The 19,862-nt window shown below is 39.1% G+C and overlaps 1 protein-coding gene across 1 annotated transcript; it reads left to right on the forward strand.

Moving 5' to 3' along the window:
• The first annotated feature begins 8,347 nt into the window (after positions 1-8,347).
• ca12 (carbonic anhydrase XII) lies at positions 8,348-18,395 on the forward strand. The gene is made up of 9 exons (XM_080505374.1): positions 8,348-8,440; positions 8,809-8,829; positions 11,584-11,763; positions 12,549-12,691; positions 15,365-15,460; positions 15,542-15,605; positions 16,096-16,253; positions 16,376-16,502; positions 17,142-18,395. The coding sequence occupies exons 1-9, from the start codon at positions 8,377-8,379 to the stop codon at positions 17,792-17,794; spliced, it is 1,506 nt and encodes a 501-aa protein (XP_080361500.1). The 5' UTR covers positions 8,348-8,376; the 3' UTR covers positions 17,795-18,395.
• The last annotated feature ends 1,467 nt before the right edge of the window (positions 18,396-19,862 follow it).

A 19,862-nucleotide genomic window follows, 5' to 3' on the forward strand; every position in this document is an offset into this window, starting at 1 on the left:
AGACAGAAATCTGTGGTATAACAAAACAGAAACACACAATTGAGTTGATTTTCATGCTTATAAGTAAACATTACTTTGATGAGACAGACATGTTGGTGAATTACTCATTGTGCAGGTAAGACAATCATGACACCCCCACCATTGACTTTGGGTTTAATGTAACTGCATTTAAAAAGGAGAACAGCGGGTTAGCATGGCTGTGAATGGATTATATGCTAAACAACCTATTCTTGACTTATTCAGACACGGATCCATAAACAGGAGTATCTTTAAAAAAAATGAGTATCGTTTTGACATTGTTCGTAGGCTAAGCAAGTTTAAATAGCACTGTTCAGACAAGAGGCAGTTCACTGTGCTGAGGGGGACTCTGCACAAAAGTTGCAACAACTTGCTGTGGGGGAAGAACCCTACAGAAAATGTCTCTATTAAAATTGTAAAGGATAAAACACAAAAGGCCACAGATCTCTCCATTATATTTGTAATAAATGAAAACTATATGAAAATTTTACATTGCCCATATTTAATTGAATTTTACATTAGGGGTTGTAAAGTAAATCAGCTTAATTATTGATCAAGGCGACTGTGTGTCTACTGACCATTCGGGATGTCCGGCTCCGTGTCATCACCATCCTCTGTGAATCAAAACAGCACATTGAAAATCTTTTCAGCATGGCATATTGTCATTATAGATGAACAACTTGCATTTACCTATTAATAAATCATTAATGTTTGTCTCCATGCACAGGTGATGGAAATATGTACTCACCATGGATGGGGTCACAGGTGGCAATGCAGCTGTCGTAGTCACGAAATCGGTTTCCATTTCCATGACATCCACTCCATAAGAACCTTCTGCATTTATCATAGACTGAGTCATAGTAGTATCTCAAATAGTTGCTTTCACATCCACCTGATAGCTTGTTGAAGGTACACACTTTGGTGGCTGTGCAGAATGAACAGGAAATTATGTTAATAATGCTCATATTATCATCATGAATATCACAAAAAAAGACAAACAAACTATATGTTGGTAAACCTTTGTCATGGGGTGAGTTCTTATTCAAGCTTTGTTTCTGAGTAGCCCTGCTCTTTTACCACTTGATGGCGTATGACTCAATGACACTGACATGTCTTTCCTTCTGCCTCTGAGAATATAAAGTAATTAGCTGTGGAAAAAACAAGATGAATATGTGGCTCCGAGGCCTCATGGATTCTTTCTCACTCGTAGCTTTGATCATAATATTTGTGTGGTCCTTCATTGAATGAACCCTCAGTCATTAACTGCATTTATCCTTCGTACCATTCATTGGGTAGATCTCCTCTGCTCTGGCCGAACAGTTCCTGATGCACTCTTTCTCGTTTTCAAAACGGTTGGCGTTGCCCTTCGCACCCTTGTAAAGGAAAGGGGTGCATCGGTCATTCGTATGGTCATAGTAATGAGCAAGGATAAACTCTGTGCCTTCGCCTGGATCAGGTTCTAATAGACAGAAATCTGTGGTATGACAAAACAGAAACATACAATTGAGTTGATTTTCATGCTTATAAGTAAACATTACTTTGATGAGACAGACTGTTGGTGAATTACTGATTGTGCAGGTAAGACAACCATGACTCCCCTAACACCACTAACAAAAAAGAAAAATCACATACCTGGAACAGATTGATTAATGTGGAATGTCAAAAAAACTATCCCCAAGAGCAGAAGGTGCCTCATCTTGCTGCTTCTCTTTGCGCTATCTTTGAGGGAGTGAGTGACGGTTGTAAACTACAGCGGAAGTGGCGGCTCTCTACTGACCTTTAGACCAATATTTTCTTATTGCTCCAATAGACGGTTTCTTCTATACTGCATTTACTATCAATGCTGGGGGATAACCTTATTTATTAAAAGTATTCACACAACACTGAGCAGGAAGTAGTACATGGTGTTGAACTTTTACAAAACAGGCCACTTAGAATCAAACCATGACTTCTTGTCATTAGAGCTAAAACTATAAACTGACAAATGCAATCACAAATTCATTGGGATAAATGTCAAACTTAAGATGTCCTGGTTGCCTCATCATTTTGTATATTTCAATCTATTTTCAAAATATTGAATCCTCTACCATTGAAGCACAATACTTGATTTCACATACAATCACACCAACTTATGCAATCAGCAGCTTTTAAGATACAAGTGATGGACAGTTTTCAAGGTCCTATCCGTTTTTGCTTCTTTTTTTATTTTATTTATTTTTTAAACATATGCAAACCTTTGAGTAGGCAAAGCCTTGTGCCCCTCCTTGTGATCTCTGGGTCCCCCAATGGGAGCAAAGATCCACAGGTTGAGAACCAGAGAGCTTGAAAATGTTTCATATCGGTGCTATAAAAGGTGCATGTCGATGAGGTCTGAGATCAAGTAATTCATCTGAAAAGCAATTCTATTCTCTTCACAAATATCACTAATGTATTTCTGTTCCGTCACAATTGAAGATAGGTCAGATATAAATAGGAACTACCCATAACCATAAAGTTATGTCAGAAAATAAAAAATGTTGGTTTCTTAATGATAAATCTGTCTCACAGCAGCAACAAGTCCTTTAAATGATCCAGTGCCTCATATATTGGTTTGCTTGTTAGTCAGCAGATGCACCGACTCTGAGCATGAAAACTAGTCGCAGAAGTTGGATTTGCAGGAGGAGTGAGCCAGAATCAGCCATGTGGATGAATTCATATATTGAGCAGTCCCTGGAGAAAAACATGAGCCCCCTCTAATCTCAACTTACCAGTAATATTCCAATAAACAATGCAGTTAGTCGTCCAGACTTTGGTGATGCCTCACATGTTGGAGCTGTACTTGAGCAATTCATCAATCCAGAAATTCAGTCAAACCTGTAGTTCTTTTTCTTCAATGTGATCAAACTAAAATGAGCAGCCAAGTTAAATTAATATAGAAACAAGTCCGAACAAACACTGATGAGACCCTATAAACTGTTTATTGAGCGAATCAAACAAATTCACAGAAAAACCTTGCTTTGTTTCAACTCAGCTGCAGGTCAAACAGTATACAAAATTACATTTATAAAAAGGCTCTGCTATTTTTCCTGCAAAACAATATGGAATATTTTTTGGCACTAGATGGTAACAAAGATCTTACGTAAGAATATTTACACCATCCAAACAGAATGGCAGAAATGGAAACTCCTCCAAAATATTTCCGATTCACTTACTGGACATTGACGCTCAACCAACATTAAGGAAAAAAGTTTTCACCCCAAATACATCACATGTTCTGGCATTATTAAAAGACGTTCCATGTTCTGGGGTGATTTTTGGGAAATTTAAGAGGTTGCACTTGAAAATTTCTGCTGAAGTTTTATCAGACTAAAATCAATAATTCACAACTGCTGAGCAGGAAACTGTAATAACAGAGAAGGCATATGGCTTTTTGACACAAAACAGGTCTAAATATGTGTTGAGTTTTGAATTGGCACTTCCATCTATGAGACTTCAGACAGTTTTGAGCAAATCCCCAGGTGATGATGCAGTGAAATTATCATGAGATCACATTGTTGAAAGCACATCCGGTAATTACAGATGAGTTGATGAGCAAGTAAAATTGAAATTCTGCAGTTCTGCTTCTGCTTGTCTGCTTCTTTAAAACACCAACTTGACTCAAATGCCAATTCTTTGTTTTTTTTATATTTCTCGTATATGACGAGGGAAGTTTATTAGACCTAAAAGTAATTAGATGGCTTAATCTTTCTGAATTATTGAAACTTGTGATTAATGTTACAGATATTTTACTAAATTATAAATGATTGTTCTACCAAACATACAATGAAAATGACAAATATATTCAGTGTACAGTCCATGTAAAAAAAAAGAGAAACTCCTAATAGTTGCAAAGCTGAAACATTTTTTCTCGGATTATTGTTACAATTGTTTCCCTTCTTATTATATCACTGAAACTATTGGAGCCACTGCAACTCCAGCAACTACCACAACTGAATCTTTGAAAATACTGAGCAATTAAAGGTTCCTTGGGATTACTTATTGAAAGCATGATATAAACATTAATAAAAAAAAAAAAATACAACTCAAAATATCACTTTTCACATGTAGTAGAGATGACACAAAATTGCAAATGGAGCATAGGAGAATGGCTATTACATGTTACAGCGATAAAATCAGTGTAGAACCTGTAGAGATGATATGTTTTTGTATCAAGACTCGTAGAAATATGGTCGAAAACCAAAGCAGTAAAGCGACGTGACGTCGCTTTTGACATGATTTTCTATGCCATTTCAATCTCCCTGTCCTGAAGAGGGGTGTCAGTCTGGGCATCTCTACTTTTCCCTTTAGACTTGCTTGACTTCTTTTTCCTATAAAAAAACAACAACAAATAAACAAAACAAATATTGCAATATTTATAGGGCAAGCAGTATGGGAAAAACAAGATGAATTGGAGGAACGGGCTTACTTTGAGCGAACGGTCAGGACAATCACCGTTATTAGGATTGCAGCTACGACCAATCCAATCAAAACTCCACAGATGATTGCTTTGAAGGAGAACAGCGGGTTAGCATGGGTGTGAATGGACTATATGCTAAACAACCTATTCTGGACTTATTCAGACACGGATACATAAACAGGAGTATCTTTAAAATAAATGAGTATCCTTATGACATTGTTCGTAGGCAAAGCAAGTTTATATAGCACCGTTCAGACAAGAGGCAGTTCACTGTGCTGAGGGGGACTCTGCATAAAAGTTGCAACAACTTGCTGTGGAGGAGAACCCTACAGAAAATGTCTCTGTTAAAATTGTAAAGGATAAAACACAAAAGGCCACAGATCTCTCCATTATATTTGTAATAAATGAAAACTATATGAACATTTTACATTGCCCATATTTAATTGAATTTTACATTAGGGGTTGTAAAGTAAATCAACTTAATTATTGATCAAGGCGACTGTGTGTCTACTGACCAATTGGGGTGTCCGGCTCATCTTCCTCCTTTTCGTCACCATCCTCTGTGAATCAAAACAGCACATTGAAAATCTTTTCAGCACGGCATGTTGTCATTACAGATTAACAACTTGCATTTACCTATTAATAAATCATTAATGTTTGTCTCCATGCGCAGGTGATGGAATTATGTACTCACCATGGATGCCAGCACAGGTGACATTGCAGCTGTCGTAGTCACGAAATCGGTTTCCATTTCCAAGACATCCGGTCCACAAGAACCTTTTGCATTTATCATGGATTGGGTCATAGTAGTATCTCACATAGTTGCCATCACATCCACCTAATACCCTTTTGAAGGTACACGCTTTGGTGGCTGTGCAGAATGAACAGGTAATTATGTTAATAATGCTCATATTATCATTATGAATATCACAAAAAAAAGACTAATAAACTGTATGTTGGTTAACCTTTGTCATGGGGCGAGTTCTTATTCAAGCTTTGTTTCTGAGTAGCCCTGCTCTTTTACCACTTGATGGCGTATGATTCAATGACACTGACATGCCTTTCCTTCTGCCTCTGAGAATATAAAGTAATTAGCTGTGGGGAAAAAATATGAATATGTGGCTCCGAGGCCTCATGGTTTCTTTCTCACTTGTAGCTTTAATCAAGAAGGATTTATGGCCTCCTTTCAGCCATAAACCTCTATCATAACCAATCCAAGGTCTCCAAAGACTCCAAAGTCCTCAGAAAGTCGAGAAGAACATTTAGAGAATGCCTTTGTGGTCCTTCATTGAATGAACCCTCAGTCGTTAAATGCATTCATCCTTCTTACCATCCTTTGGGTAGATCTCCTCTGCTCTGGCCGAACAGTTTCTGATGCAGTCTCTCTCATTTTCAAAATTGTTGCCGTTGCCCTTCGCACCCTTGTAAAAGAAGGGGCTGCATAGGTCAGTCACACTGTCATAGTAATGAGCAAAGATGAACGCTGTGCCTTCGCCTGCATCAGATTTTAATTGACAGAAATCTGTGGTATGAAAACACAAATACATACAGTTGAGTCGATTTTTATGCTTTCAAGTAAACTTCTTTTTTTTTTTTTTTGGTGGGACAAACTGTGAATCACTCATTGTGCACATAAGACAATCATTACACCCCTACCATATATGTTTCAGTAAAAATCATCATCATAAAGCTAATGTTTAACCAGCATCATCACCAGAAACCTACTCCCTGTTTTTATGATGCCAATAAAAAGTGTCATTTATGGCCTGTTCCCCACCCTTCATACATTTCACCGAGGGGAAGTAGTTTCAAACGGTTATTTTGCACTCAAAGTGCACCTAATTTTGGAGGGAAACTACGATTTTGACGAACTAAATACCTGCTTTACCATTCTACGTTGGTGCCTCTCTATTTGCTCGTGGGTTCGCTGAGGTTGCAAGACGACAGTTTCAGGTCGTCATGCTCATAAGTCAGGCTCAGACAGAAATGATCTCAGAGTTTCAAACTTTGGCTAAACAAACAAAGGATCCATCCAGTCAGCTCAGTACTGTTGTTGAGAGAATGTAAATAATGTTTCTGCGAGAGTAAATGCACAGTACACACCATCATTTCAGTTTTGGCGACTGGTAAAGAAAAAGTTAGTTTCACTTGCAAGTTGTAACATAAAGTAAGCAAAGAAGAATACCCAATCAGGCTTGCTCAAGACACTGAAACTGATATATTCATCCAATCTATTGATTGCCTGTTGTACTTATTTTTATTCTGATGAATACTTTATGCTTGACGAGCAGCCTCGTGATTTCCACTGCAGACTATGCTGATAGCCAGGCCTGCTGTGATGCAGTGCATAAAGCTGCACATGATAAATTGGACTTTGGTTTTAATGTTACTGCTTTTAAAAAGAGAACAAAAAAGAAAAATCACATACCTGGAACGGATTGACTGATGTGGAAAGTCAAACAAACTATCCCCAAGAGCAGAATGTGCCTCATCTTGCTGCTTCTCTTTGCGCTGTCTTTAAGGGAGTGAGTGACGGTTGTAAACTATAGCGGAAGTGGCGGCTCTCCACTGACCTTTAGACCAATAGTTCCTTGATGGTGACACAATCAATCGAAAGAAATGCTGATAGCACCAATAGAAGGTTTCTCTGCGTTTGCTGTCAATGCGAGGGGATAGCCTTATTTATTGAAATGATTCACACAACACGGAGCAGGAAGTCGTACATGATCTTCTTGTTTTGTGAGGTTAGATCTGAAAAAACTGCAGCCATATTGTCACGTCGACTGAAACCTCAGTTGGAAACTGAACAAACAACCTGGGAAATAGTATTGATAAATATATACATTTATAAAGCATATTCAAGATCTTAGCATCCGAAAAAGGCCAGAAGTATTGTATGTGTGGCTTAAACAGCCATGGCAGCAGAAAGCAGAATACTGACTGAATTACATTAAATTGCATTTCAGTGTACTATTCAATGCATTTATGCTCTGCATGTCATCATAAAAAAAACCCAACAACAACAACAACAACAACAACAACAACACTGTCCATCACTGGTATAAATAAGAAGCAAGAGCAAAAGGGAAACAAATCTCTATTATGCACTTGATTAGATGGATGGATGGATGGATGGATGGGTGTCACCCAGCAGTGTTTTATTTTTTTCACATTACAACACAGAACGGCCAAAAGCCAATAAAATGGGAGAATAGCTAGTAATCAAATTAAAATGAAAATAATGAAAATTTAATTAGAATAGTAAAAAAAATGATTACAAGGAGTAATATATTAAAATAATGATAATAGTAAGTAATACTGTTTTGAGCCCAGATTTAAATAAGCGGACAGTTTGAGCAAACCTCAGTGAGTGGTTTTGTGAAGCATTATTTAAATCTACTTGCTCTGTCACACAAAAGTAATTCATCACAGTGACTATGTGCGTAACGGGGTTTGATCCCAACTATAAGAAAATGTAGAATTTGGGCTACTTTCCATGGTGAAATAGACCAGTGTTTAATCCAAACTAAAGCGAAAGAAAAGTGGCTCCCTCCAAAAGTTTGTCACTGCTCTTTTTCTTTTGTGGTTGAGTGACAGTGTAAAGTTTGCGCCACTCTGTGGGAGCGCGTGCCGTTGTCACCTGTCTGTTTTTACGCGTGGCGCATTTCTCCAGGCTGCAGCACGCGCGTTCCTCCGTGCGGGGAGGACGTGGAAAACCTAAAATGAGGGGGCTCGGCTGGGATGCGGTCTGCGCTGTTTGGATGTCACCCTCTGGAGATGACTTCTTGGAGGCTGGTTTTGTTGTTGCTCTGACGTCAGGCCGAGCGACAATGGAGCTGACAACACGCGCATAAAAGCCGGTGTGAGGGATCCGGTGCTCCCAGGCTCGTGCTTTTTCACCGAGGGAGGGCTGACACACCAACATGCACCGTCCGAGCTTCATTCCCGTCGTCCTGCTGCAGCTCAGCCTGCTCAGCGTCCTGCAAGGTAATTGCTTCTGCGTGAGTTTATGTGGATGTAGAGGTTTTTATTTTTATTTTTTAAAGGTTCAGTGCATTTTAAGTGTGGATAAGGAGGATCTGGACCTCCATCAAGGATGCTTGACAGCAGGTGTCTTCATACACTTGTACATGATGGAGAATTGTTGCTACTTCGATTGGTGACTATTCATTTCTGGTTTATGTCAGTTTAGTTGGTTAAGTGTTATTGAACTACAGTACTGTGCAAAACTTTTTATTATGTTCCTTCACTATTAGCTTTTCTATTGACACTACTAAATAACTGACTCATTTTTGATTTTGCTCTATTTTGTGCCATTCATTTGATACCACTATGGTGTTTTGTATTTGTTTCAGGTGCCAAATGGACATACAATGGTAAGTCTGAAAAAATATATATTTTACAATGTATTGCACATCAGGCACATTAATAATTCACTTTACTGAGTAGCCAGTTGAGTGTAAGACTTGATTTTGATGTTGCACTGTAATATCTGAGTCAGAAAAGATGCACCACATGAGGCAAGGTGCATTTATTTCCATAAAACACCACAAGGTGCTATACATATACTTGAAAATACAATGAAATAACACCATAAACAAACTTTTAAATCTGTTTTTAGACAGATAATGTTAACACAGCACATTAAATATAAACTAAATTGCTTTTAAAAATCAAACTTAGAGCAACAGCAGCAGGAAACACGCCCCAAACCTGTTCCTGATGATTGGTCTGATTGCTTCATAATTGATGAGAAATTATGAGATCAACTCTTCATTTTTGTAGTATAATGTAGAATAGAATAGAATAGCCTTCATTATCACTGTACGATGTACAATGAAATTGGATAGCATCTCCTCTCACAGTGCAAATAATTAAGATGTCACAACCAAAAAGATGGCAATACAAGTTGTACAATATATAAAAGAATAGTGCTATATGGCATCGGTTTTACAGCTGGTTGAGCTGCATTTAGGCCCACGATCATATAGTGGCATATGGCAACATTGGTTTGCACTGGTTTAATCTGCTCCACTCTGTCGTCTATGTATTGCCAAACTACCCAAAATGAAGACACGCGACGTTTCATTTTAAAGAGTGCTTCTTCATCTGAAAACAAAAGGGGGGAAAAAAACCCTCGCCTGTGACCCTTCTTTGACTCGACAGCTAGTACTGACATCAGCCCTGTCACCTCGAGTAATTGTTGAGTTCATTACTGACTCTGCAATTATAAAACATTTCATAAGTGGCTGACTGCTTTCATCTGCAGCCTTAAGGTCTCGAAGCCGGGACTTCTTGAACCATGAGTATCTCTTACATAATCTATGCTCAAAGCATGACCTCTTGTCGCTGTGTCACTGCCTCTCCAAAAATCTATTGCTTATTTTTTTATTATTTTTCTAAATCATTCTAGTTATTAAATATCTAAGAAAAATGTATTCTGCAAACTTATGATCACAGGTGTGGAAACAAACAATTGCAGCTTGATGGTTTTCACTCTGACTTTTGGTCACAACCATTAAAAATGTTTCATTGACATGGTGCAGGTCTTCTCAGAGTTTGTGATGATGACTTTACAGTAGAGTGTTACAAACCGTCATCACCTCAACACTCCACTCAGACAATGCAAACAACAAAATTCAACAGAGTAAAATAATTACTTACGATTATCAGTTTCACGCCTTGCTGTCGTACTGAAGTAAATTTAAATATGTCACTATATTCAACACAAAGCATTGTAAAAATTCTTTATTTCATACACAAAGAGCCACATGTTTAGGGAACTGCCCACTGCCATGTGTGTTCCACCAAGGACTGCCACGGGAGCACCAAAGGTTGGGAAAGGTTCTTTATTAAAGGGAAACTGGCATCAAAATACAACAAGTATGAGGTGTACAGTGACTAATTGTAGCCATAAGAGTTACTTTCTCCCTTATTATAGAGAACATTTGCCTTGAGTGAACTTTGAGCCTTGCACCAAACAAATTTTCTGCGATTTCGCAGCTTAATTTGATGCCTTTTGGCAAGTCTTACACAATCAATCCTCATTTGTCTGACAGCCGGTTGGGGGCAGGCTCTGTGCTGCACCATGGTCATCTGGCATGCAGTGATTGCTGAATTTGAGAAAAATCACAGGCAGACGATGAACGAGTGACCATCATGTGACAGAAATGAATTCATTGTTATGTACAAGAGGCACATTTTTATTTCACACGATAACTTCTGTGACTCAAATAAGGTTCATTCTCTGTCAAACACCATCTTAACTTCATATTTACTGTAGCATTTTGTTTAAAAACCCCTATGTGAATGCTCACACTTACAATTAAATTACTGTAATTAAAAAAAAAACACCCTGTGGTCTTTTCAATCCCATTTTTTTCCCTTCTCTTTTTGCTTTTTTCCCCCAAAGCCCTGTGAGCCTAACTGTCTTTGCAGACAAGTTATGGACAGACACCCTCATGCAGCTGAGGTCACTGCATGACTCAATCTATAAATGTGGTGATTTTCAGTGTCTTGTGCGTTACAGAAACCTTTCATTTTGAGAAAGCCCGCCTTCTCACTGTCTCCCTGTGCAAACAACTGCCTGGTTCTCATTCTCATTGCAACAGAAAAAGCAGAGCCACAAGCCTCTCCCATCGCTCCGTCTGCATTGATAATAATACTTCAATTTGATTGCACATGAAATGTTGTGTAAACTACAGTGATTTCTGCTGGTCTTTTGCAAAACTTCTGTGATATTGCCGAATGTGGAAACGTATTTTGGTGGAGAATATGCAGAGTTTGGCATATCACAGGTATCTTTGTTCTATTTCTTTTTAAATATCAATTGTCATTTAGATATATGAGACCCAGAGACACAGATTTTGCAGTTTGGGTGTCAATCCTGTGCTCATGCCCCCCCCCACCCCAAATTTTTTATTGAAGCAACAGTGCAAAATGGCTGTTTGGCAAGAAGTTTTTTTTTGCTGTTGTTGTTGTTCTCAACTTCACTTCAGCATGAATTTGAGTTTTCTGACAATAACAGATCTCTAATGCACAGCGTCATTTAGGCCATCTATGACAAGCTGCTTTAAAGGACCAGATATGCCTTCAGGATGTTTTATTGGATGTGACTGATGTTGTTCCAGGACCAGAAGGAGAGCACCACTGGTCCAAGAATTACCCTTATTGTGGTGGTGCTTTCCAGTCTCCAATTGACATCAAGTCAGACCTGCTGAGGTTTGATCCAACCTTGCGTCCGATCGAGGTTCAAAACTACAATCTGTCGCCGAACGAGCAGCTCACACTTGGAAATAATGGACACTCTGGTGGGTATCAGTCAAGAAAATATCTAAAGAAATGCACAGTGTACAATAAAATATGTGATGTAGTTGGTTCATCCGTTACCTCCCGGGTAGCTTAACTTAAATAGGTTGTATTTTTGTTTGCCTTCTAATCTGGAGGCTTTTTAAATCAAAGCGATATCTACTCGACTCATTCACTACACGGTCAAACGTAAAAACACAGACATAATTTCTGGGTCAGCCTTCAAGAAAATGATAGGAGGATGCTCCTTCTACATCTGGCTCAGCAATCTTCTGAAAATCACTGTCTTATTATCGTAACTGTCTTTTCCCCTAAAAGAACAACCTGCATGTTTGGTCTGAGAAAATGTGAGTCAGTCAGTATAAAAACTCTAACCTGTACGCAAGAACTGATACATGTTATCTGTTTGAAGCTGAAGGCATGCCAGCGGTAAAATCTGTCCAAGTAAAGCATTTACGACAGAGATACTGCAAATACCAGACAAGTGCTTATGTGTGTGCAACTGAAGGGTCCTCAACACCACAAGCCTGAGTGGCATCGTCAGAGTGACGTATGAGAAAAGCTGACAAAGGTTTTTCATGTGTAAGCATTCATCAGATGCTGACGAACATGTGCAGGGCACCCTGTGTCATTGCGTCACTAAGTACCTGAAATGTAGCTCCACCACTCTGACAGCGGATGCTGACCTCTTCAACTAAAATAAAGTTAATATCTTGACGTGAACTGAGGTAACGCCTCTTCTGCTTTTTGTGATGAGATTGTAATTTAAATTTTTTCTGTTCCACAGTGCAAATTTCATTACCCTCTATGATGCACATGACCGGCCTGCCCAATCGTTACACTGCAGCTCAGCTTCACTTCCACTGGGGCTCCTCCAGTCGGCCCACAGGCTCCGAACACACGGTGGACAGCAGGCAGTATGCGGCAGAGGTAAACTCAGCGACTTTCACCCAGAGCTGCAATAGTAAATAATGAGCAGGCAAAATTACAGTAAACCAAGATAGATGACTTTTGTAATACGTTTTTGGAATAAATTTTTTGGAATGTGAAATATATCTTGCACATTACACACATTTCAAAGGTTTTATATACTGTAGTTGCAATTTATGAATAAATATATATGTATAAATAAATTAATTCATTTTAAAAAGCACATATTGGATTTCAACTTTGATGAATCCAAGTTCTTTTGACCCTTCTCCATCCGAAGGCAGCTGTATTATAATGTACTGCTGTGTTCAACATGACCGCCAAATAATATAATGATTTTAATTGTGGGGTTATTATAGTAGTAAAATTACTTGTATGTGTTTGGAAGGTTGCGTATATGTGTGTGTGTGTGGGTGTGTGTGTGTGTGTTTCTCACTGGTTTTTGTGTGTACATAATGATATATATGTCTCCATAATCAAGTGTGTGTAATACATTTTGTTGGTGGATGTTTTTGCGTAGCGACAGGGGACCTGTAAATGACTCCGTCTTCACCTCCACGTCAGACAGACCTCTCAGTCAACAGGATTTTTACAAGTCGATTTTGCTCCTTTGCTGAGATGAATTTGTCTGTAACTCGCGTTCTGGTTTGCCCATAGTTCTGACTCACAGGCTCACTTTGGTCAAACCGATGTGTTATGTTTAACATCACTGAGCACTGCCACAGTGGTACTCAGTGAAATGGCAGCACAGACAAAAAAAGTGTTGACTAAAAAGCACAAAGCATGACAAAAATCAGCCTTAGAGTCTCCCAGGACAAAAAGAAGTGCAATTGAGAGGGCTGAATACAGTGGAGCTGAGGACACATTTACTTGTCCTTGGAGGCATAAACAAATCTAAAACTGTTGTTAGGGTTTGTTATGAAGTTATACCAGTTTGTCACAATCACTGCACTGCAGTTGCCTCAAAACAATGAAGAGAGTGTCCAATTAAAATCAGTGTTGTATTTGTGTACCTTCAGTTGCTACTGGATCTAAATTAATTGACTTTCAATTATGGAGCTTTTAACAGAGAATGAACTCAGTGGTTGGATGAAATGGCTGCATGAAATAAGGGAAACCATTTTTTTTTAAGCACAAACCAAAATAATTGACTAAAGTTGAGTTTCAGAGTAATGAGGTCCCTTTAGGCTGCACTAGAGGATTATTCTTTTAAGGTGTCTACGGTTTACCTCATTGGTCTTTCTGCATCATCAGGTGACAGCATCCCTGGCACCACACAGATATTTTTTTTAAGTACTTTGTGATTTAAGTGTGACATGACTGGTAAATGAATCAGAGCCACAGTCACACATCAGAGCTGATGCTGCTCAAACAAGAAACTCGTAAAATATTTGCACTAGCATATCATTACTGGAGAACAATATATTCAGTCCTGACAGTGTTGACAAAATATATTTTGCATCTGACATTTTGACATGTAATTAGCTGTGAAGTAAATTTGGATGCTTTTTAAAAAGAGTTTAAATATAGAAATGTTTTTTTTTAAAGTCGCCTGATTCAGATTATAAAGGAAAGTCTGTTGCGATCACTGTTGTTGTTGTTATTATTTATTTATAATAATACCAATCAGTTTAATGCAATTTGTCGTTGAGTTCACAAACAAAAAGGCAGAGGCAAGACATAGGGCCGACTCCGTTAGTATATTACTGGATAATATGTCAGCATGTCTTACCTCTGCTGGATTTAAGAGGATTAGAGTAGCAGCCTATTATTTTCTTGGGTTTTCAGCCACCTCCAGAAAGGAGTGGCTGTCTGTGCTATTTAACGTGCAAAGCCCCGTAAGCATCCTTCAGAAAGTAAGTTGCTCGGTTCACGTTGGTGAAAGTACAGATTTCTCAGAAACGTTTGGAAGCAAGTGAAAAAAAAAAGAAGAAGACTGGTTTATTTAGTTTTGGTGCATTTGAATTACAGTGTGTCGATGCTGAAATGGCTACGACCTGAGAGTTTTTATGTGCCCATGCACCAGCTGCAGCAAAGCCACAAGTAAGGTGCGGTGGCCTGACCTGAGTCTCTGAGTGGACACGTCGATCGCTCACATCTTTTCAAGTGTTTCCAGGCTCCACAACCACAGCCGCTTGATGACATGTTGTTTGGGATGGGTAAATGATGGTAATTGAAGTATTCCCCAAAATGGTGCAAATTTAAACTTCAATTCACAAAACAGAACCAAGTCTGGAAACACAATGGCACCACAATTGGCCGAAATTGGTGACATTCCTGTGTGGATGCAAAACGCTGACAGTTTCAACATAAAGTCCTAATTATATCCGAAATCAAACATTGGTGTTTTTTTTTTTTTTTGCAATGACGTTGGATTAAAACGGATTACTTTGTTCATTATGTGATTTGTAGATCAAATACTGATTAATTAATATTTGTGCCTTTAGTCACTTCAGCAGTTGTCCATCATTTCCACTTCACTCAGTGTTAAACAGCGTCTTGTCAAAATATGTTGACTTTGTATCACAAACCATTGGAATGAGTCAGAAAGAAACCTGAAATAGATTCATACTTGGAAACAGACTTACAAACAAGAAAAAAAATAAAGATTTATCTACGAGCACAAGCACACTGTTTAATTTATTTTACTTTTTATTTTATTTTTCTCCACAGATGCATGTAGTACATTACAATTCAGACAAGTACCCAAACATGTCCATGGCTGTGGACAAATCTGATGGACTGGCAGTATTGGGAGTGTTGATTGAGGTGAGCCAGTGTGGATTCCTGTCGGGTCCCGAATCCATTCACTCTACAGCCGTTAACCATCAATCTTTGCTTCCTGTGCAGGTTGGGGAGTTCAACCCAGCTTATGAGAAGTTTTTAAAATTCATCAACGGTATCAAATACAGAGGTGAGTGTAAAACAAAATAGAATATGGTAGAATTGCTTGGGGGCGAAACTTGACTATTTGTAGAGATTTCAAAGCGTCTGAATTTCCTTTGAGTGGGCAGTGGGGAGAAAGGGAGTAGTCCATTAGTAACAAGTTATTTAGTCATGATGTTTTCTTCCACGCTGAGCAGGTTCTCTACTGTAGAGCTGAAGAAAGCCTGAAGCAGGATACAAATTAAACAAACTATTTTTTTATACATCTCAGCAGAATGTCATTTGTGGTTTTGTCACGTTTATGATCATTTATAAATGAAAGGTTGATTACGTTGCAATTCAAGTTAAACTCTGGCCACTTCCTCATCAGCTCATTTCCTTGGCCAAAAGTGACTTTATGTTTAATAATTACTTGTACCTTTATACATTTATCCAAAATCTTTGTGAATAAAGTAAAAAAAGCAACAGCACAGAAAAACCCACAACACAACATTTATTTGTTTTATTTCAATTGTCAGATCAAAAAGTGCAGGTTCCTGGTTTCAACGTCAGAGCTCTGCTGCCGTCGCGCCTGGATGAGTATTATCGGTACGATGGGTCACTGACGACTCCTCCATGCTACCCGAGTGTGCTGTGGACACTGTTTAGGAATCATGTCACAATTTCACGCAAACAGGTGATTGAAAGTAATGTAATTATTCTTGAACAGGTTGAATATTAACATGATCTCTGAAGCGAAATGTCTTGAAAAGCTCTGTGTCTAACTTGCTTCTGTTTTCTGCTCTTATATCCTTTTAGTTTATCAGTTTAGCAACAGCCCTGTACTCCTCCCATGTTCAGGATTCAGCTCCTGTGCCACTGAATGGCAACTACAGGAAGCCACAGCTTGCTGACAGCCGTGTCGTCCTGGTATCTTTTAAGGAAGGTCAGTATCGTCTTCATGAAAAAAAAACAAACAGCTTTACTGCACTCCTGCGTGCAACGCTCACCTATAACATTACTGCTGAGCTGCTTTAAAAAAAAAAAAAAGCCAGGTTTGGGTGATTTGTGGCCACTTCTTCTTCGGCACAGCATGGGTCTGTCACTTTGGCTTTGGGCTTATATGGCGTCACCTGCTTGTGGCTGAACGTGTATGTTTTCTATAATAATCTATCAAGTTGATTGACACACTTGTTTGAATCGAGGCTATCTTTTAGGATCCCATCAAAATGAACCACACCGCCAACATGCTTGGAATGCATGTCTTTAAAAAAGTACTTTTATGTGGTTTCCTGGTCCACCGCTCTGTGTGGTATTAAGGCCCATGCAGTGTGTTATCAATGTGCATGTTTTTGTCATTTTTGGTTCCATGCTTTCCTAATGGCACATGCTTTGACATGGCTGAGGGGAATGTGTGCTATTAGCCTTTATCAGTGGTATTTAAGCGCTGGCTTGTGCTTTTAGTGTTTGTCTGACTAGAGACAGTGCTACTGCATGCCGGTTGTGAAGGCCCGCCGCCATCACTCCAAACGGAGTATCCCACTTGTGGTGATGTTTAACAACATTGGCTCTGTGTCTGATGCAGGCAGAGGACTGCATGGCACTCTTACAGTCACATCTCCGTTCACGAGGAAGCATATCGTTCAGCAGCTGCTGGTTGGAGACCTAGCGGACCTGGCTGATGAAGGGTTATATCATCTCCTGCCAAGTGGCTCGGAGACGCTCCATGCTGGCAAGAAAAAAAACCACAAGAACCAACAGAGTGAGACTCTGGCCAAATCCCAGCAACAAATGCCGAATCCATCCCTGTTGAAGAAAAGCCAGGCCGACCGCTATGTGGGAAAGTTGGGGACAGCTGAAGACACGCTGTGCTACCTCTCACTGGAGCAGAGCGTTTTCCATCAGCTCAGACAGTCCCACACTGAAAATCAGCTGGTTCGGGCTCTCAGAGACGCAGTTTTCCCTCAGCTTAACCTCAAGAGCTACTTGGACTGTAAGTCAGACTTGGCTCTGCCTACCGTCAGGCACATACTACGAGGACGGCCAACGGATGAGGCTGTCGAGTTGAACCACTCGTTGACAAAAGCCTTGATGAGGCAGAGGAAGACGTCCACATCAATGAAGCAAAATGTTGCAAAGACGAACTATGGTGCCCTTTCTCCTGCCACTTCTTACAGGAACCCGCACAGCCAGGGTTATCCACATCCTTGGCTTTTGCCGATGGAGTGGGAAGACTAGAGGGATTCCCGACATAGCTGAGACTCATATTGTCAGTTCCTGTAGCAGACAACCGTTGTGTGTCCCCAATGAAAGACTGATTTTCGAACTCTTCCCTAGAGTCCCGTCTTTGCTTAATGTATTTGATATTAAATAAGTTATGTGCACATAATCGTATTTTCCCACAAACACTTTTGTAGGTTATTTAGCGTTGGCATTTCAGATACATAACCAGCCATCATCACTTACTCTTCAATGCATAAAAGGAAAAAATAACACAAAAAAACTAAACTTAAACGCACATGTCTCGTGCATGAGACTCTGTATGCTTCAAGCCACATGAAGTACAGAAAATGACTGACAATGACATTCATGGTGTTATGCAGGATGCCAAGTTCAGTTCTATAGTATGGTAATTGTGGAGCTCAGCAAGTAATTATTGTCTATCACAGTATAGAGATGCAGCTAAACCGAAAGGAATTCGCCAGAGCTTAAGCGCTGTATGCAGCATCCCTGTTCTCTATTACAGTTTACTTTTCAGATTCACATTTTCAATAAGTAAGCAAACTAATCCTGTTTTCAATAAAAGCATCATACTGAAATCATGTATGGTTAATGTCTTTCCTCCAAGTGGAATTTTGCTCAGGATTTACACAACTGGAACACTTAAAGAAAATGTGACAAAAAAAAGAAAAAAAAATTCTTTTTTTTTCACACTCGACAAAATAATATGCACAATACAGTAATGCTCCCTTAATTGAACAAACTTCTTCTGTGTGGGGTCACAACCTGTAAGGGAAAGGCAGGGAAGCAACATGGATAGAAACTGGACAGTATAATTTACTGTCATACATTTAACTTCTATATTTATGCAGAACAGTATGTAAAGCATAGAGTTACTTTTTCGTCAGAAGTAGAGGTTAGAGGAATCTGTACATGCCAAGACAGAGAGGAAGCCTCACTGTGTTCTTAGATTTATCATGAATCTACAGGGTTAGTTATGTTCTTCCGTGCAAGTGACACTTTTACAAATGATGTAGTTAGACGTGAACTAGTTACGAGAGGCGTTCGTTGTGAATATGAATATAATGTTAAATGATAGGTTGAGCAGACAGCCAATCAACGATCCAGTTTGACATAAAAGTGGCCTTAAAAAGAATATTGTCTGAGTCACACAAGTCCTCACATGTGGATGTTAGTTTGTCATATAAAATGTCTCAGTGTTGTGATTTTATTTGTTTTCGTTGTGGACCGTAAAACCAGTTTAGACTTAAGCTTTTATGTACTACATCCGAACCATCTGTTGCTCTGTAAAATTTATTTTCAAAATGTCTCTCTTCTTCTCTGCTACTCAGATGACCTATCTTGGATAAACACTGGTATGTTGTTTTTGTATATTTCTGTGCTCCTGTCCTTTGTGCTATGTGTTGTTTTCAGCTTCAGTTTAAACGAAGGCGTAACACAGGCGAGTATGTAACTCACAAGACTCTGACTGAAGTCGGCTCAACTAACTGTCTGAAGTAAGAGAAAAGAATAACAGTTTATTGTTGAGCCAATTAATGGCACGTTTTCTTTTTGTAATAATGTCCAATTTAAAAGCTGTTTTAATCAGATCGAATTGGTTCATTGCTGTCGTTTACAATGACTCAATAATCTACTAATTCAACACACACACACACACACACACACACACACACACACACACACACACACACACACACACACACACACACACACACACACACACACACACACACACACACACACTAAACCTTTCTGCTTGTCTTGCGTCGTGCTCTGCAGGTTTACTGGTTCCCATACTAGTAACCTCTGCTCTGGGACTTGTCCTGGTGGTCTCTTCACTGTGCTGCCTTTTGAGGCTAAAAAGGTAGGTTCTAGGAAAAGAAAAAAAAGAACACAGGGCAACGACAGTACATAAATTACCGCTGAGTAACTTTTTCTGGTTCAAAAAAGCTATGTATGTCTGTATTTACCAGAAGTGAAGGGTTTAGAAAGCAAATCCGTTGCTGATCCTAGAGGTTTGTACATAGCTTATATAAAGTAAACATTTGGACTGAGAGTGTTTCCC

This window comes from Blennius ocellaris, assembly GCF_963422515.1.
Source record: "Blennius ocellaris genome assembly, chromosome: 11".
Lineage (NCBI taxonomy): Eukaryota > Metazoa > Chordata > Actinopteri > Blenniiformes > Blenniidae > Blennius > Blennius ocellaris.